This window comes from Doryrhamphus excisus, chromosome 8 (genome assembly GCF_030265055.1).
Source record: "Doryrhamphus excisus isolate RoL2022-K1 chromosome 8, RoL_Dexc_1.0, whole genome shotgun sequence".
Taxonomy (NCBI): Eukaryota; Metazoa; Chordata; class Actinopteri; order Syngnathiformes; family Syngnathidae; genus Doryrhamphus; species Doryrhamphus excisus.
The window spans coordinates 6460962-6479154 of record NC_080473.1 but is presented as its reverse complement, the minus strand read 5'-3'; the positions used below and the strand labels follow the sequence as shown (position 1 = coordinate 6479154).

The window sequence follows — 18193 nt, the reverse complement described above, 5'->3', positions numbered from 1 at the left end:
GGTGCTGCAAAGTGCCGAGGAGCGCTTGGACTCCAAAATATTTGACCGCAGCTTCCTCACCAGAAGGTGGGGTTTCCTCCATGTCCAGAATGTCTGAGTTCATCCAGCTGCCAGGGCCCCCGCAGAAACCCGTGGTGACTGACGTCACCAGAAACAGCGTCACCCTCACTTGGCAGTCCAACCCGCACGAGGGCGGGGCCGCGGTCACCTCCTACATTATTGAAGCCTTCAGGTACGCACCTTGTTGCCAACCGTGTGCATTCATTAGTGTACACCAAAAGTGAAAATAATGGTCAAAGATCCTCTATATGACTGGAGTGCTAATCTATTTTTAGAAAACCACTGCAAAACGGCAAAAAGAGTGTCTGTATGACCAGCAAATATAATGGTCAAAGATCCTTCACCAAAGATCCTCTATATGATAGGTGTGCACTGCTGTTTTTTAGGACCTCCTGTGAAAATGATGGTCAAAGATCCTCTACATAACAGAACTCTGTTAAGCACTGAATGCAATATGCAAGTCAAAGATCCTTTTCATGACAGGAGTGTTCCACTGTTTTCAGGAATCTACTGCAAACATGATAGTCAAAGATCCTTACTGAAAATGCAAAAATGCAGGTCAAAGATGGTCAATATGACGAGAATCCCGTGGTGTTATTAGGAATCTGCTGCAAAAAGGTAGTCAAACCCAAGTTTTGACCTGACGGCGGGCACGTATCATCATCACCTGGAGCATATCCTGCATTGTGGAGTAGGGTGAAGGGTGTGGAAATATTCGAAACCCACCATAAAAATAAACATAGTGTTAAATGAAGACCTCTCTGTCCCAATGGCAGACTTGTGGATATAACGCTTACGGTATGTTGTGACCAGTCGGTGTTGATCAAAATGGAGTCCAGGAAGTTTTGATTAATGTGTCACTTTTTGGTGATTTTGACTTTTAGAAAAACTGGAATGTTCCAAATGGTTTTTCACTATTAAGGCTTATCGAGTTTAGCACAACTGATATTTTGATTCAGCACTTTGCTCAAATTTTATCCCCCAAAATGATCTCTCTTTATTTTAGTCGTACCCACTCTGTCAGCATCTGTGTTAATCTGTAATTTCCCCCATTGAAGCCGCCCCTTTTCATCTTGAATCCCTTACATTTTACCACCGACTCATTTCTGCTGTAAAGCTACAGTCTCATGGGAAGGCGTGACTCCCCCAGCCCAGCCTGAGGAGGTCCAACAACCAAGCAGCGAGACAGGCACTAAGTGAAAGAGAAGACAATTATTGCAGCGGTCACATGGACACTTCTATCCTGTCCTTGTTGCTGAGCTCAGACTGTGCCGCTCGCTCCACCAGCGGCCAGAGCCTTAATCACTGGCCATTTGATTAGGTACACCTGCAGAGTGTCAGGAGATGATGATGCAGTGCAATCCTATGCAGAGTGCATGAAACTATTTCAAATGGACTTCAAGAGGAATCGGTGATGGTGTCGAATTATCTTACCATATTCAGCTTAGATATGAGAAGGAATAAATATAGTCATTTTCCTGTCCTAGAGCTGCAACCGAATCCAAAAACGTCACGCTTGTCGCCGGGGGCTGTTGAGAAGTTGATGATTGTGCAAAGTTTTTTGCACTAGTTTTTTTTAATGTGTAGTTCAGCATTGCAGGATGCACACAATTGTGTGCCGACATCTGGGAGTCTTCTTGTTGCTCTTTCTTGGCTTTATCAAGGGGAGGAAATTACACGCTCCTCATTGTCATCCCTTAAGTTATGTCAGGACAGAATATGGAAACCATCCAGGTCTGGTTGGCACTGACTGAATTGTTGAATCAACAAATCAAAACGAGAATATATGATTGTATGCAACTTGTCGGGTTATTTTAAATTTTTTTAAATGAGCCATGTTATCATCTAAGTCAGGCTGGAAGGAGCCAACGCCATGACCTTGTTATCCAAAGACACTGGGACAACAAAGTCAAGCTCGTCAGATAACAACACTGTGGACAACAATGTGAAGAACAATGTGAAGAACAATGAACAACACTGTGAACAACACTGAACAACACTGTGAACAACAACACTGTGAACAACAACACTGTGAACAACAACACTGTGAACAACAACAATGTGAACAACAATGCGGACAACACTGTGAACAACAATGTGAACAACACTTTGAACAACTACGTGAACAACACTGTGAAGAACAACACTGTGAACAACACTGTGAACAATGCGTACAACAATGCGTACAACAATGCGTACAACAATGCGTACAACAATGCGTACAACAATGCGTACAACAATGCGTACAACAATGCGTACAACACTGTGAACAACAATGTGAACAACAATGTGACCATGACCTCATGAAGTGGCGTCTATTTAAAGTGTTGCATGTAGAATGATTGGTGTCAGCAAATATCTTCTTGATGAACCTTTAGATGTGTCAACTTTTGAATTTCACCTGCTGTCAGCACGTTTGTGGAAAGTCACCGTAAGCACTTTCTTTTCATTCTCTACAGCCAATCGGTGGGCAGCACCTGGCAGACGGTGGCCGACCAAGTGAGGCACGAGCGACACACCGTTGTGCGACTCTTCCCCAACACGGTTTACCTTTTTATTGTTCGAGCTGTCAACTCTTACGGCCTGAGTGACCCCAGCCCGATATCGGAGCCTGTCAGGACGCAGGGTGAGTGACATTGGATGCCGACTAGATGGGAGGTCATTAGGCAGATTTTGTGTGTTGTCATTCAATCCATGGAGAACTGATAACATTTTGGGGGTGATCCAAAGTTTCAAATTTAGGATTTTCCCAAAATCCACCCTTTTCCCTCAAGCTAATACCTGCGACTACTGCTGCCACATTTCTCAACCCATCAAGACATGCCAATATTAAACTGTTCAACACCTTCAGAACATTCATGCTACCTACAATATAATATGCTCAAACAAAAATTCTAAAAAATCACACATTTTCCCTAAAACTGCTCTTCCTACTACTACTTCCACATTCCCTGCAAAATGCCTTTGATCCAAACATTTCTAGCTACTTCCATATTTCTCTAACAATTCAGACCTAGACCTTCCCAAAGTTAAAAGTCTTCGCTCATTCGAGACATTTAGCCTTCCCGTTATGTTGTCCTATTATGCTATTATCCAATGTTAGCATGCTAGCATTTTTAGCCATTTTCATAGGTAGTCACTTATATATATATATATATATATATATATATATATATATATATATATATATATATATATATATATATATATATATATATATATATATATATATATATATATATATATATATATATATATATATATATATATATATATATATATATATATATATATATATATAAGTGACTACCTATGAAAATAAAAAAGCCATTTTCATAGGTAGTCACTTTATATATATATATATATATATATATATATATATATATATATATAAAGACTCAGCACTATTTTGCTAGGTGTTAGCTTGCTAACGTTAGCTCATTATCATTGCTAGCATTCTAGCATTAGTGTAGTAGCATTCGTAGCTGTTTTCATAGCTATGCTAAGCTAATATGCTAAGCTAACATGCTAACAGAAATTTTAGCTGTTTGATAGGTAGACTATTATATAAACACTATCATGCTAGGTGTTAGCATGTATGGTGCTTGGTGGAGATGTGCACTCTCTCAAGTATTGGAATGTATTATATGCACTTACTTTTTCAACTAATAATAGGCCGCAGTCAACCACGAAACAGCAATAATTAATTCATTGATTGATGTTTGAAAAAACACAATATGGTGAGGGATGGATGTTGTAACCGTAATATAGCAAGGGTTGACTGTGGCTCTCGTGCTATGTTCACTTACATCCCGTGCATCACCTAAGGGTTAGCCTCCCTTGTCCTTAAAACAGCATTGTTATTTGCCCAATTTCTTTAATCGTCCATGCAGGAAATTAACAATTATTTTTAAATTCAAATTATATGGAAGAAAATATTAAGGAAAGTATGTTTTCCACATGGATATCTTTAGCTAATGTATTCCCCTGCTCCATACTCAATGTCCACCAATCATGGATTGCAGTCTTGAGTCTAGCTCCAACCTATTGCGACTCTAATGAGAAATGTCACAGTGTAGTCTGTGTACTCTTATCAGTTGGGGCTTTTTCCACTTGAAACTGGTACCACAGGAATCTTTAAGAAAAAAACAGATGCTTTGGACACATCAGTGGGGGACAACAAGGGTCTCCTGTATTTGCTTTTCAGTAAGGACACAGTTGACTGGGCACAAGAAGCGGACCGCAGCAGCACAGTGGAGATTGTGGAGTGTGTTTATTTTGGTCATTTCTAGCAGCGTATCGTCAAATATACGTGAGATAGTACCCAGTGGTATCTGCAATAGGAAAGTAGGTACTTTGCAGGGGAAAAGGTGTTTTATTCAGATGCATTCTCAACTTTAAAACTATTTGACCTGAACTGCGTACTGCGTGGTGGAAACCTGGCTCAACATTTTATAACAAGGACTTGCTTTCTCCGTGTTTTCTTTCCCCAAGTCATGTTGGATGTCATCCAAAGTTCACCGTTTCTCTGACTGCATGGAGTGTTGTATGTTTTCCAGATGGTAGTCCACCAGAAACTGGTGTGGACCACAGACAGGTGCAGAGGGAATTAAGCGAGGCGTCAGTCTACCTGCAGAAACCCATCGTTCTGTCTCCCACCAGTGCCAAGATTTTTTGGAGTGTAAGTTTGCCCACAGAGGAAATATGTACTTTCCAAAGCTGACATGCTGAGTGTGGAGGATCCGCTAATCTCCTACAAAACTCCGCCATAAACAGATGACTTGCCTCTTTTGCCCCCCATCGTTTAATCTGCTTTGCTGACTTTCTGCAGGTTGGCCGTCATTCGAGCTATGTTCAGGGTTACCGCGTGTTTTACCGCACCATCGGCAGTCCGTGGTCAGTCCAGGATGTGGAAGCCGCATCGGAGCACAGCACCATCTTAATAGATCTGCTCAGCAACACAGAATACGAGGTCAAGATACGGCCTTACTTCAATGAGCTGCAGGGGCACGACAGCCTCATTGTGCTGCTGCACACCCCGGAGGAAGGTATGATTGGGGATGACACCAGTAGCAACAATGTGCACGCTTGATAGTTCAAATACCACTTTTACCCGTGAAGAATTATACCGACACTATTCATTTCTTATCACTGCAGTGTTGAGCGCAGCGCCACAGGCTGTGTCCGTGGTGCAGCTCACCAACAGCTCCAGTATCAGCGTGTCCTGGGAGCCGCCGCCTCATAACGCGCAGAGCGGCATCATCCGGGAGTACAAGGTAATCGAGAAGCATGAGTCTTCCTGCAATGCTTGTTTCTGCAATAAACGCGACAATATTTCACCGCCAAGTCATAGCTTCACAGGATTAGGATGCCATACTATCGATCTTATTTTCCAAGGGAAATTTTGTAGTACAATGTGACCTGCAGTGGTGAGACATTGTCCTCTCCTTGTGGCACGCTTTTCTCCAGCAGATATATGCAGCTGTGTGTCACACCCCCCACTCGATGTCCTTGGCCCCTGCTCAAGCATGACAACGTCGCCCATGGCACCACATGGCGCATACCTCGTAGTGCCGTAGCCATAGTAGCTCATAATGCGAGGTGCATTCATGAACATCGGGTCAATGCATGCATTTTTTTATTGTGCCCAGGCAAAGACCCGCAAAGTCTTAGGGCTTAAACTTGGGTCGTGCCAGGAGTGAACAAAGGCAATTGAAAAGAAAAGGCTAGGGTTCTGGAGCTGAATCGAATCAAAGACATGCACAGTCACTCTTATTGCAAATGTTGATCTGAAATCTGTAGAAGATGACAACATCAAACTAGCACACTAGCACTAACACACAGTCACTTCCTGTTCAGTCCAAACTAAGCTTCTAAAAAATACACACCGTAGGTTGAAAACGCTTTTGTGGTAAATTTACACAATGGTTAGATTTAGTTATGTCGATAATCGCTTATTTCGACGTCCGAGGTATAAATGGCTTCTACTGTATATTCCTACCAACCGCAGAATATCAGCCAATAGGCCGCAAGGCTAACTGGGGTTGTCCGGTATACGTTATGTAACTTGACTGACTTCTTGGCCAATCCACATTGATACCACTGTCTGCACATATCACAGGAGCTGGAAAAACACGAAACGGGACAATCATTCCTTACTGCAGCTTTAACGCACACAGTCCTTGGCACCGGCTGTGGTCTGTAAGAAGAAAGCGGAACAAATTGTTCTGCTAATCCACCTTTGCTCGGCTTCCTCCCAAATCTGCAGTCTATATTCTTGCATTACACAATTAGCGATTACTCACGGCCTCTTATCGACTGCCAGTGCGCGGCGTTGTCATCCCATTCTCAGCTCCGCTGTCCCTGTCATCTCTGTCTGATGAAACACAGCGTTCCGATTATCCGTCTCCGAGTGTGAGCGCTGATGACTCATTTTTTCAGGCTGCTTTTCCAGGACTGACGGGGAAAAAAACAACACCGTTGAAATGCAGCAGAGTTCTTTTTGTTTTGATTCATTCCGGCCGTGTGTGAGACGTCTGATCAGGATCAGCCTGGAGCGAGGGCCCCTTTTTAATGCCTTTTACAGTTGGTTTGCTGAGAATACAGCTAGTAAAGGCTTAGCCAGGTTGATAAAGACTTTTTTTCCCATTCTTATTTATTCACCAGGAGCATCAAATCTCTAGTTTCCAGTCCTGAGGGCTATGGAACAAAACCGTCAAGTGGTAGACCCATAAAATGTCAGCAGCCCCAAGTCTGTGGATCCTATGGATCCCAGTATTCGACAGTCAGACAAAATGTTTAGTAATTGGACATGTCATTATGTGTATCGGTTATTAGTAAATGTTTTAAATGCATTTGTTTGGTTTGACTTATAAAAAGTAGAAATAAATTAAATACATCAATGAAAATAGAAATAAAAAATGACAAAAAAGTGTGTAAAATCATAAAAAATACAAATAAATTATTTCAATAAAAGTGTAACAAAAAATAACAACAAATAAATAGAAATGACTTAAATAAAAGTAAGTCACGACTGAATGACCACTGCTTAGCAACTAGCTCAGGTTAGCTGGGATAGGTTCCATCCTCTGCGTCATCCGACGTACAGTCAGGTCTAACCAAGCTGTCTTCAGGTATGGTGTGGAACCAGCAGCCTGGATCAGGAGCACCACATCAACCGAACAGTGGATGGCGCTGTCCTGTCCATCCTGCTGAATGACCTGCTGCCCGATGTCCGCTACGCCGTCACGGTGGCCGCCGTCACCAGCCTGGGTGTGGGTGCACCAAGCCCGCCGGTCGACCTTCTTCTCAGTGAGTTAAACTTTGAGACGAATGAGACGTCCTCAATTGCTTCAGGGATGCCCACTCACTCTCTGGTCATCCATCAGCTCTGCCGGGGGTTCACACCTTAACGCCTGTGAGGAACGACCAGGGCGGCGACGTCAGCATTTCGGAGCAGATCACCATCGTCATGCGGCAGCCAGCCTTCATCGCCGGGCTTGGCATGGCCGCCTGGCTTGCTCTGATGGGCCTCGCCGCTTGGTTCTACTGCCGCCACCGCAGGAGGAAGCAGCTGGGCCACTACACCACCTCCTTCGCATACACCCCAGCAGGTAAGCCCCCGACTCTGACTGGTTCCAGCAAAATGACAGCCACTGTGTTTTGCTGTTGAAGAAGTCAACTCAGGTTCAACCCTCAAATGTGACACTTTTGATTTGGTGGCAGATGGGGGAGCAGGTGCGGGGTGGGGTGGGAGGGGGTCGCTGTCAAAAACTTGTGACTTTCAGTTTTCAGTCAGCTTCTGGTGCGCTCTGTCATCTGAGCTGAAACAGAAGAAGAAGAAAAGGCAGTTTGACATAAATGATCCCAACTAGTGAAAAGGTTTTATTGCATCTCGAGGGAGATGCCAGGAAGGGATGCGTTCACTTCCACTTTTCCCAATGCTTCATCTCATTCTCAGGTAATTAAAATGTTTTTGTCTCCGGGTGGATCGAGACATAGCAAGGATTTAGAACACACCCTTTGACACACGACGCGACGTCTGTTGTCTTGAAGAAGAGACTTTCATCGGCTGTTATTTTATTGGCCTGTGGCGCATTCTACAACATTTGACAATCATCAATAATCTTGGAAGAATAAAGTCAAAACATTAACAGGAAAAGTTGTAATCTACACAGACTGTTGTACTTGAATAATGTAGCAATATTAGGAGGAAAATATCATCCTTTTATTCGCATAAAGTTGAAATATTCAAGTCATAATATTAGGAGAATATTAGTAGGTTGCAGAGAAAGTTAGAATGTTACCAGAATATAGTCCAAATATTATACAATAAAATAATACAATAATAATACTGTATAGTCCTGTATCATATTAGTGAGGTCTTCAGTGGCCAAATGGGGTTCTTGGTACATGGAAAGTATTATATAAAATAAATAAAAAACAACAACAAGCAGAAATGAACAAAAACAGCTGTAACTTGTAATATTATGATGGAAAATAATGTCATTTTAGTCCAAATGTTACAGGAATACAATAATAATCATAATTAGGGGAAGAAACAGTCCTTTTACCTCATGCTTTCTGTTGCTAAGCTATCACTACACACCTTTACATCGTAATCCCCACTGAGGGACGAATAAAGGCATATCTTAATCTTAATCTCAAATCAACAAAAGTTCAAGTATTCTAAAAATATAATCAACAAAAGCAGTATTAATAATACCCATCCATGTTTTTCCTCCAGTTGGCTTTGCTCACGGGGAAGGATCTGGAATCATGAATGGAGGGTAAGCTGAACAACTTTTTTTTGCAGTAATGTTCGCTTACTGGTCACCAGGTACACAACGTCATGTAGGCTTAAGACTCACGGTGCAACTAAAAATAACACAACATATAACACAAGAGGAAGATTATGTTGGTATTTAACAAATGCTGACTCACTTATATACATGAAAAACAATATTATTTCAAATTGACATGTAACCCGCAAGGCATGCTGGGTAACTTCATTCTGGGGAAGTGTGGTGTGAGCTTCCCAACATGCGTTGCAGGTTATAGGTGAACATAAAACAATATAGTTTTACATGTACTATATTGGTGTCAGCGTCAAGTTCAATACCTGTGTGGTCTGTGTTATTTTTGGTTGCACCGTGAGTGAGATAGGCATTTGGGTTGATGATATGTGAGCAAGGATGTAAAAGCAAGCTGATTCAAATGTTTCAGACTTTTTCACACCATTGTATCCTTTCCAGTCCGAGCATGTTGGGATCAAACATGGGCAACTTCCCCTGGCTGGCCGACTCGTGGCCCACCCCGAACCTAATGCACGCCAGCAAAGACTCCATCAACTGCTGCTCCGGCAAACTGGACTCAGATAAATACTACAATGGTAAGAGAGTGTTGAAGGAAAGACCCCCACGTTACACGATGATCGTCATGTTTAGCGCCAACTCCCGCTTTGCACTCAGCTGTCGGTATCGCCAATTACCACCCGGAGAAACACAACGACAGTCCCATCTACAGCACCATCAACACAGCGGCGGAGGAGGACCTGCTGACCTACTACGACACCTACTCCAGTACCTCTTACAACCAGGGTCCTGACCCATACAGCAGCACCCCGGCGCTGTCCGACGGTGGCCTTGTGGGTCTGGAAGAGGACCTGGATCAGTGGACCATCCGGTCTGGCTGCTCTACGTCTGAGTACGCCAAGCTTCAGTACTCCAAGAAAAACAACGGTACATAACTTTGTTCAAATTTACTCAGTGCATGTACCATGGAAGTATTCTTTGTCAAATTTTCATCTTTTATTAATATTTATTTTCATAATACACCAATTTTTTTTTATTTTATAACCGCAATAGTTTCGCTTTATAACCGCAATAGTTTCACTTTATAACCGTAATATTTTCACTTTATAACTGTAATATTTTCACTTTATAATCGTAATTTTTTCACTTTATAACCTTAATATTTTGACTTTAAAACTGCAATATTTTGACTTTATAACCATAATATTTTGACTTTATAACCGTAATATTTTCACTTTTTCCCCAAAGAAAGTCTCCAAATATTACAACGTAATTTTGTTTTGTTTGTCGCATTCCGACTTAAAAAAAAACAAACCTTTCTGCTACTAAAATGTTATTTTACACCATATTACATTATTGTTGTAAAATTGCTAAACTTTTTTCTTGCATAATTGCTGCATGTTCCCCCATTTTTGCTGCCATTTTTAGTTATCGTGTTAAATTCTAATTTTTTTTTGTTTTGTTTTGTTTTTTTAATTAGGACTGTACAATTATTAATTCTATTAATCAAGTATTAATCAACATATGAGCACGAGCATCGCAGTCAATACCAGAATTACAAATTCTGATCTGGTTTTGGCTCTTTGCTTCTGTATAAAATCGGTCATTTTTGGGGGGGCAAGACCATTCAGGCAGACATCCAATAATTAATAACGTAATTAAAGGCGTTTCTATCCCACGTTGTCTGTGCGTAGATAAAGCGCTAAAGCAAAGATCTAGCGGTTCTGTGTTCAAGTCCACGCCGCTCACCTGGGTGGACGTGCTGTCGCTCCCCCTCCCGGCCAACAAGGATGGAAGTCACCCAAAGGCAGATGAAGGGGAGCAGCACAGGTGAGACGTGACAGCTATCAATGTAAATATGATTTTTCACAACCACGGCGTCTGACTTGACTCTAATTAAGAACCTTTGGATGGGAGTTCAACTGTCAATCAAGTGCAGAGCCAGCCGGCCGGGCTGCCAGGCGGAGTTTTGGACTCTGGGGGTTTAGCAAATTAACAAAAGTCGTGGCTGCAGGCAGCAAGCAGATTGCACTGTGTGGTTGGGGAGGACGGAGGGTGGTGGGCGTCTTCTCTAACAGGTTCTGACAGCTTGGATTGCAGACGTAGCGACGTGGGATCGGACGGCTGCTCTGACCATGCCACGTCTTTCCTAATGACATTAACCGCAATCTGACAGCATGAATTAACTCTCTGATTTCACGACATGTCCATCATTTAATTGGGCCTGTCGGCACCGCCGTGACTACCAGTCACGCTGGTGTTTCTGGTCCAGCGGTTCTACCTTAAAGTAGGGGTAGTTTGTCTGGTTACCTCTGCTAAGTACGGACGTGTAGCATCCACTAAAATAAGACATTTGCTCTATAGTACACTTGCATCATAGCCAGGTTCTTCCATAATGTGCACATCTGACACCTACAGGACTGGAGTGGAACAGCATTGCTACTTTTTAAATCAGAAAATGCACCAAGATGACTATGGGGGTGTTATTTCATGTCTAGAGGGCTCTAATAAAGTTACAAATTCAGTTGTTTTCTATGTTCTAACTACGAAATATTCCATTGATGAATAAGAAATCCTACTTTGTGGAAAGTGACGTACCGCGGTGGGGTCTGGAGCTGGTGAACCGTGATCAAGGAGGGACTGTTGATGATTTTTATTCATTAAGCCAATTAATTGCAAAGAGACAGCACTTCCTCAAGCAATTTGAGGTTTGCTGCAGACGCTCCCTGTGCGAATCAAGCTTTACCAATGTAGGGCTTTCTAACAATAAATGGCCTAATTACGGATAGCATAAGCACAAACTGGCGGGGTTTTCCCAAAAATCAGCAAATTTGCGTGGGTGGGAATGATAAATCGCGACACATTGAAGAAGATGCAGTGGAAGTAGGTTCGGAATAATTTCCACTTGCCTTTAGGACACACACTCATGCTGCTGTCACTTGCGCTCGCCCTCTTCCAGCTGTGGGGAGGAAGATGACGACTGGTGTCCCCCGCTGCCCGCCAGAACCTACCTAATGGACACCCCTAAAGAGGAGCCCCCAATCAGGGGCCTGCCGCCGAAACCGGACCAGCTGTCATACTCGGACACGCTGCGGCCCAACGGCAGTCTGCGGCTGCAGCACATGGACCTGGTGGCCCGTCACCACTCCCAGTTTTCCCAGTCCAACCCGGATCTATTCACCAAGACGTCGGATGTCGCTGAGGTGTACCGCAGCAGCCAATGGGGCGATAGCCTCTGCAAAGGTCAGTTTACATCCGGCCTGTCTTCTCCGTAGGCGGCGCACTGGAACACAACGTCATTAGTCATTTTGTTAGCATGTGGCCCGGCAGAAATGACTTGCACATGGAAATCATGTCAGATTTATTTCCAAGTCCGTCTCTGCGCCTTTAGTTACTCTTCAGTTCCTGGAGGGTGATAAACACACTTTCTTGTCAGGACAATCTCCTTCTCCGGCCGGCGATTTGAGCCCCGTGGCCCAAGCACACAGATCCAGGAGTAAGAAAAAAGTCCCCAAGGATGGACAACTCAGACGTGAGCTGCACCACCACGCAGGTATGACACACGCTCAGGCTTTCTTTTAATTGCAGGGAAACGAGGAACACTGTCATCTCTTTGAGTCTGGTTTGTGGAAGTCAGACCCTGACACTGAAATCTAGCTTTAAACTCGGCATTTTTTATTCATTCATTCATTTTCACGGGGGTGCTGGAGTCTATCCCAGCTGTCTTCGGCGCGAGAGGCGGGATACACCCTGGACTGGTGGCCAGTCAATCACAGGGCGCATATAGACAAACAACAATTCACACTCACATTCATACCTATGGACAATTTGGAGTGGCCAATTAGCCTAGCATATTTTTGGAATGTGCGAGGAAACCGGAGAAAACCCATGCATGCACGGGGAGAACATGCAAACTTTACACAGAGATGGCCGAGGGTGGAATTGAACTCTGGTCTCCTAGCACCAAGGTCTTCGCACTAACCACTTGATCGCTGTGCAGCCTGGCGCCCACGACCATGAGTTTAACTGGGCACTTGTCATTATATTTACTATATTTTCATAACTTCCCATAGGAAAAACATTTCAATCCAATTCCTCTCATCAAGACACCTGGAAATATGAACAGAAATACTGTACGTAAGATTTAAGATTAACATGAAAAATACAGATTAATGACAAATGATCTATGACAAATGGCCTGTGCTTTCTGAGTGTGTCGTCATGGTGATGTGAAGGTGCGTATATATATATAAATAGTAAACAGCAACCTCATAATTTCATTTGTTCACTTATTATATTATGCAGCGACCCCGAACTTGCAATCATGGAAAAAAAAAAAAGACTTCAGTTGATTTGTTCACTCCAATGCCTGTTTACGATTAAAGGTACATTTGTTTTTACAAACATATGATAACTACAATCGTTTGGAAGGGTGTAATTTAATAACTTATATCGAGACCTTTCCCTTGTTTTCCTGATAATAACCAAAATCACTTAAAGGGGACCCGTTATGATCATTTTCCACCCTTTGTATCGACTTGTGGGCTCCTATAGAGCAGCTACACACAATAACCCGCACAGAAAGTTTTCTAGATCTTCCACAGTCTGCACCTATCCCAGCTGGATTTCCTTGGATTTCCAAAACGATCTGTTCTAATTTATTCCGCCCCCCGCACGCCCACCCATGCTCTCACAGCAATAGTAGGACATCTCGATTTAAGAAGCCTTTTTCCCATGAAGAACTGTCCACCCCCATTTGTATTAAAGCAGGATCTTTCCATCTAGAGCTGCCCCCTCCTCCAGCGCCTCCTCCTGTCGACAACTCCATGCAGCTCCTGGGCGATGTTCCGACCCGAAACGACGGCAGCGACTCGCCCGGTTCTCCCCAGGGGAGAGGAGGGACAAAGTGGTCATTGCAGGGTAGGAGGTTACGTCTTATTGGCATCAACACAACAAAAGAACGCTTCCTTTCCCAGCAATACAACAGCTGCAGCTTTTAATATGATTGGACGACAAATCCCCATCGGTTTCATTGTCGCATGCGTTGCTCATCGTGGCTGGGGGTGGGTGGGGGGGTGGGGGGTGTCTGTTTGCAGTCTGCTGCATCACTTAGGTTTTAACCTATATAAACACAGCCGCAGCTATTCCCTGATCCTCTTGTCATCTGCAGATGAGAATGTAATCCAGTACGGGCCGTCCCACCAGATGTCAGGCTGTGGGTCGCTGGGTGGCGTCTTGACCAGGAGGAGGGACGAGGTAACGGGTAGAAAAGTAACATAAACAAAAGCACCCACAACCACAGCAAAACCCGCAGCGAAAAAATGAAACAGCTGTTATTTTACAAGAATAAAGTCAAAATATGAAGAGAAAAATGTTGTAATTAAAAAATATTATGGGGAAACCTAACATATCATTTCAGTAGCATAATGTTGGAAAGGAAAAGTCATTTTTATGTCAAATTCATTCATTTTCACTTTTCACAACTGAATTTTTAAACATTATTTTGCTTGTCAATTTTTCTTCAATTATATTTACAGCAGAATTTAATTCTTTACACTGAAGTTTTATTTGCATTGAATGTTTTTATACTATAAACTGAATTTTAAAACACTGTATTTTATCTACAAGAATTTTTCAATATTCTTATTTTGGTTGTGTATTTTTAGTAGGCATGTCCGATAATTATCGGCCAAAAAATCGAATCAACCTGAGCTTCGGAACAAGGTGGAGGAAAAAGAATGATTTCATTCTGTTTACATAAAAATATTAATGCAATTTTGACATTTCCGCCTAGCAACAAGAACAAGCATTTATTAATGACAGTATCCTCACATTATTTTATGTTTTGTTTCCTTCCAGAACCTCGTGTGAGAGATTTCCCTACGGCCTGCTTCCATCTTGGTGAACCCGGGTTCGCTTTTACATAAAAACCGAAAGCTTTTCCATTAAAACGTCCCATCTTCAGTCCACGACATCATTTCACCACTCCGACAGTGTTTCCACCACCTGTCCAAGAAAAAAGTGTACAGACGGATCAGCTTGTGTTTTTATCTGCATGTCTGCAACCTTCCTTCCTCCGGCTACTCAACCAATCGTGTGCTCGCTGTGGTTGCTGCAGCGGGATGACACACGCACTCTTCCCGCTCAGCCTTCCTCTGATGCCATTTTTACTGCTAAATGCTGTGTCAACATGCACAATCTGGATGATCTGTGTGCCAAAGTCTGGAGGCTGCGTCACTTCCACGTTCCAATCGTCTGCTGCTATTTCAACCCAAACCTTGACTTGCCGGTGTCCATTACTGCATTATAGAGACACCCGTGACGCTATCGTGAGACAACAGCGGCCACTGCTGTCTAACATGGGAATTACAACCCCCCGGCACATTGTTTTCAAGTGAACTGATGATGATGGTGATCAAATACAGGAAAAAATTAAGCAAAATAATTTTAAACGATATTTAACTTTTTATATTAATTAATAAACATTTTAATACATTATGTTGACTTTTTATTAATTAATTGATGTAATATTTATTTCATTTTTTTACAATTTAAAAATGTCTTGCATATTGTTTCTTTCACCTCCTGAGACCCAGAAACATAAGGTTGCATTTTCTTAGGTCAGCACAACAGCTTTATTTTTGCACCGTGTTTCACATTGGGAAGAAGCCTCTGAAAGGCTTGTCCCAGGGGGCGAAAAAAAACAAGTCAGTTGCGTAATGTCCCTTATTTATTGTCTTTCATATTTGACCTGGTTGATTTCAACGATCTTGTAAGCGTGTTACTGTTCCTCCGTGTAAATATACATCCTTACTTTTTTATTATCAGCTATGTTACTAAATAGTACGATGGAGTATTCGGGACACTTTGAAAAAAACTTATCAGAGATTTCGAGAACAAAGTCGTAAATTTACAAGAAAAAAAGTTTAAATTTGACCTTTGCCCAAGTCCCTAGCCCAAGACCCTTTTCATAGCTGTCTCAGGCAATGCCTGTTACAACGGAGTATTCAAATAATCAGAGATTTTAAGAATAAAGTAAAAAGTTGTAATATTGCGAGAATATATTATGTACATTTACAAGAATACAGTCGTATACTTACATGAAAAAACTTTCTTACAGGCATTGCCTGAGACAGCTATGACAGTATTCTCCATAATATGACAATTTTACTGTACAAATTTATTCCTGTACATTTTCTCATGAATTAATGGCTTTATTCTCATAATATCACAAATTTTTTCTCACACATTTTCAACTTCATTCTTGTAATATTACAACTTCTGTCTTGTAAATTTATGATTTTTTTCTTATACATTTACAATTTCATTGTTAAAAAAGAGTTTTTTCTCGTAAATTATGTGTTTTATGCTCATACATTTTTATTCTTGTAATTTTAGAACTTTTTTATCGTAAATTGACACATTTTTCTTGTACATTTATAACTTTATTCTCTGAAATTTTCCAATATTTTCTTGTGAATTGAAATTTTTATTCTCATAATATTACAAGGTTTGTTTAAGTTTTTTTCTTTATTCTCAAAATCTCAGGCATTGCCTGAGGCAGCTCTAAAAAGGAAAGAACTAAGGTAATCTTACAGTTTTATTTCTCATAAATTGACAACTTTATTCTTGTAAATGTCTTTTTTTTCTTACAAATTTACGACTTTATTCCTGTAAATTTTCGACTCCATGCTGGAAATTTCAGATGAGTATTTTTCCCAGTGGGCTAATACTCCACGGTAGAAAAACAAAGAGTATTTTTGGGCAATGAAAGTGAAAATGGCAGATATTGTACAGCAGATTCTTGAATGTATCTTGGGTTTTATCTGGGTCGTGTTGTGTTGGAAGAGGCTGAAAACGCTAAACTCGTGTGTGTATGTGTGTGTGTGTGAGAGAGAGAGTGTATAGGAGTTCATGCACGTGTGTGTGTTGTGTTAGTGTGTGTTCATGTTGTCATTTTTCACCTCTGTATGAGTGTACCGTGGTTTGTTTCATTGACATTTTTAAAAAAAATAATGAATAAAAGACAACATGGATGAAAAATGTTGATTAAGAACCTTATTTTCCTGTGGAGATGTAGATATAGCTTTATATTTGTAATGGTTCATGCGTTTTTCCAAAGAAGTATTTGGGCCAAAGTGGAAAAAAATGATGTAAACATTCAGAAAAAGGCGGTTTGTACGTTTATTGTCATAAAATTGTGGTAAAAAAAAAAATATATATATATATATAGGTTACACTTGATATATAGGTTATCAAGTGTTGCCATGGCGCCCTCGAGCGGTCATAAAGCAGTGCTGCAACTCTTAGATTCATTTATCACACTTCTTTTTTTTTCTTCTTTTGCCCAATTGTGACCCGTAAAATCATTGTTGATAGGCAGATTATGTTAAGTCTTGGGCTCCACCAACTCTGATAATCAAACGGAACATGTTAATATATGACACGTCTTCATGTTTCCTTAGATAATAGGTGACTTTTAACAAATACTTTTGTTGAAAAAAATGAAATGAAATGAAAAAATAACCACAAAGTCATATAAATTTCACGGCAGCCAAGTGGTTAGCATACAGGCCACACAGCTAATAAATTTAAAAAAGAAAATGAATGTAAAAATAATTCAAAAAAAATTATTTATTATTACAATTCAAATGACTTCAGTAAAAGTGTAAAAATTATTTTAAATGACTTCGATCAAATATCAGAAAACAGATAATCACAGATGCCTGAAATGTCAAAATAAACAAAAATGGCATACATAAATATGGGTTGCAACTTAATGATGCTGGTAAATGTGTGTCGAAGGCTGAGAACCCTTCAATAAAATTGTACACACTAAAAAATTATAATAATATATAATAATGTATTCTAATGTAATATGTATATATATATATAACTACTGTAAATAATAATAAAAAATATATATTTGTAAAATATATTGTACATTTTAACCCCACCAATTATTTTTCAGAAAAAGTTTCTAATCTTTGATTATTCAATAAGAATTATATTTGTGTGAAATATATATTCTATTTATATTTATGGAATGCTTTCATTATTATTTATTTTCTTCACTGACAGGCAAGGAGAAACCACATGCTTCTACTGCATGACAGTGTGTGTGTATAAATATATGTACACTTTTCCCATGTATTTTAAGTGTATTTAAGTACTACCTAAAACAATATTTCACTTTGAAGTATGGCCACTTTTGCTTCCTTTAGCGTTGAATATTCTGCTTCTATTTCCACTTTAAGGAACCAAATTTGGTTCCTTTCCAAATCGTGGTCCCAAATTGAAGTCATCCACAGCTGCTAAGC

General features: G+C 40.9%; 1 protein-coding gene across 3 annotated transcripts in view; it reads left to right on the top strand.

Moving 5' to 3' along the window:
* zgc:77784 (uncharacterized protein LOC402947 homolog) overlaps window positions 1–17132 on the top strand; it is a 55252-nt gene extending 38120 nt beyond the window's left edge. The window contains exons 10-25 of one of the 3 annotated variants that reach the window (XM_058079837.1): window positions 67–232; window positions 2520–2686; window positions 4620–4741; window positions 4892–5108; window positions 5218–5336; window positions 7194–7371; window positions 7449–7673; window positions 8807–8849; window positions 9315–9451; window positions 9531–9800; window positions 10568–10703; window positions 11833–12116; window positions 12310–12426; window positions 13641–13793; window positions 14044–14129; window positions 14733–17132. In XM_058079837.1, coding sequence (XP_057935820.1) covers window positions 67–232; window positions 2520–2686; window positions 4620–4741; window positions 4892–5108; window positions 5218–5336; window positions 7194–7371; window positions 7449–7673; window positions 8807–8849; window positions 9315–9451; window positions 9531–9800; window positions 10568–10703; window positions 11833–12116; window positions 12310–12426; window positions 13641–13793; window positions 14044–14129; window positions 14733–14744 — 2432 coding nt within the window. In that variant the 3' untranslated portion in view covers window positions 14745–17132. Of the gene's footprint in view, window positions 1–63; window positions 233–2519; window positions 2687–4619; window positions 4742–4891; window positions 5109–5217; window positions 5337–7193; window positions 7372–7448; window positions 7674–8806; window positions 8850–9314; window positions 9452–9530; window positions 9801–10567; window positions 10704–11832; window positions 12117–12309; window positions 12427–13640; window positions 13794–14043; window positions 14130–14732 lie in introns of all 3 variants that reach the window. The other 2 variants (XM_058079836.1, XM_058079838.1) reach the window with 2 other exon arrangements.
* Window positions 17133–18193: the final 1061 nt, after the last annotated feature.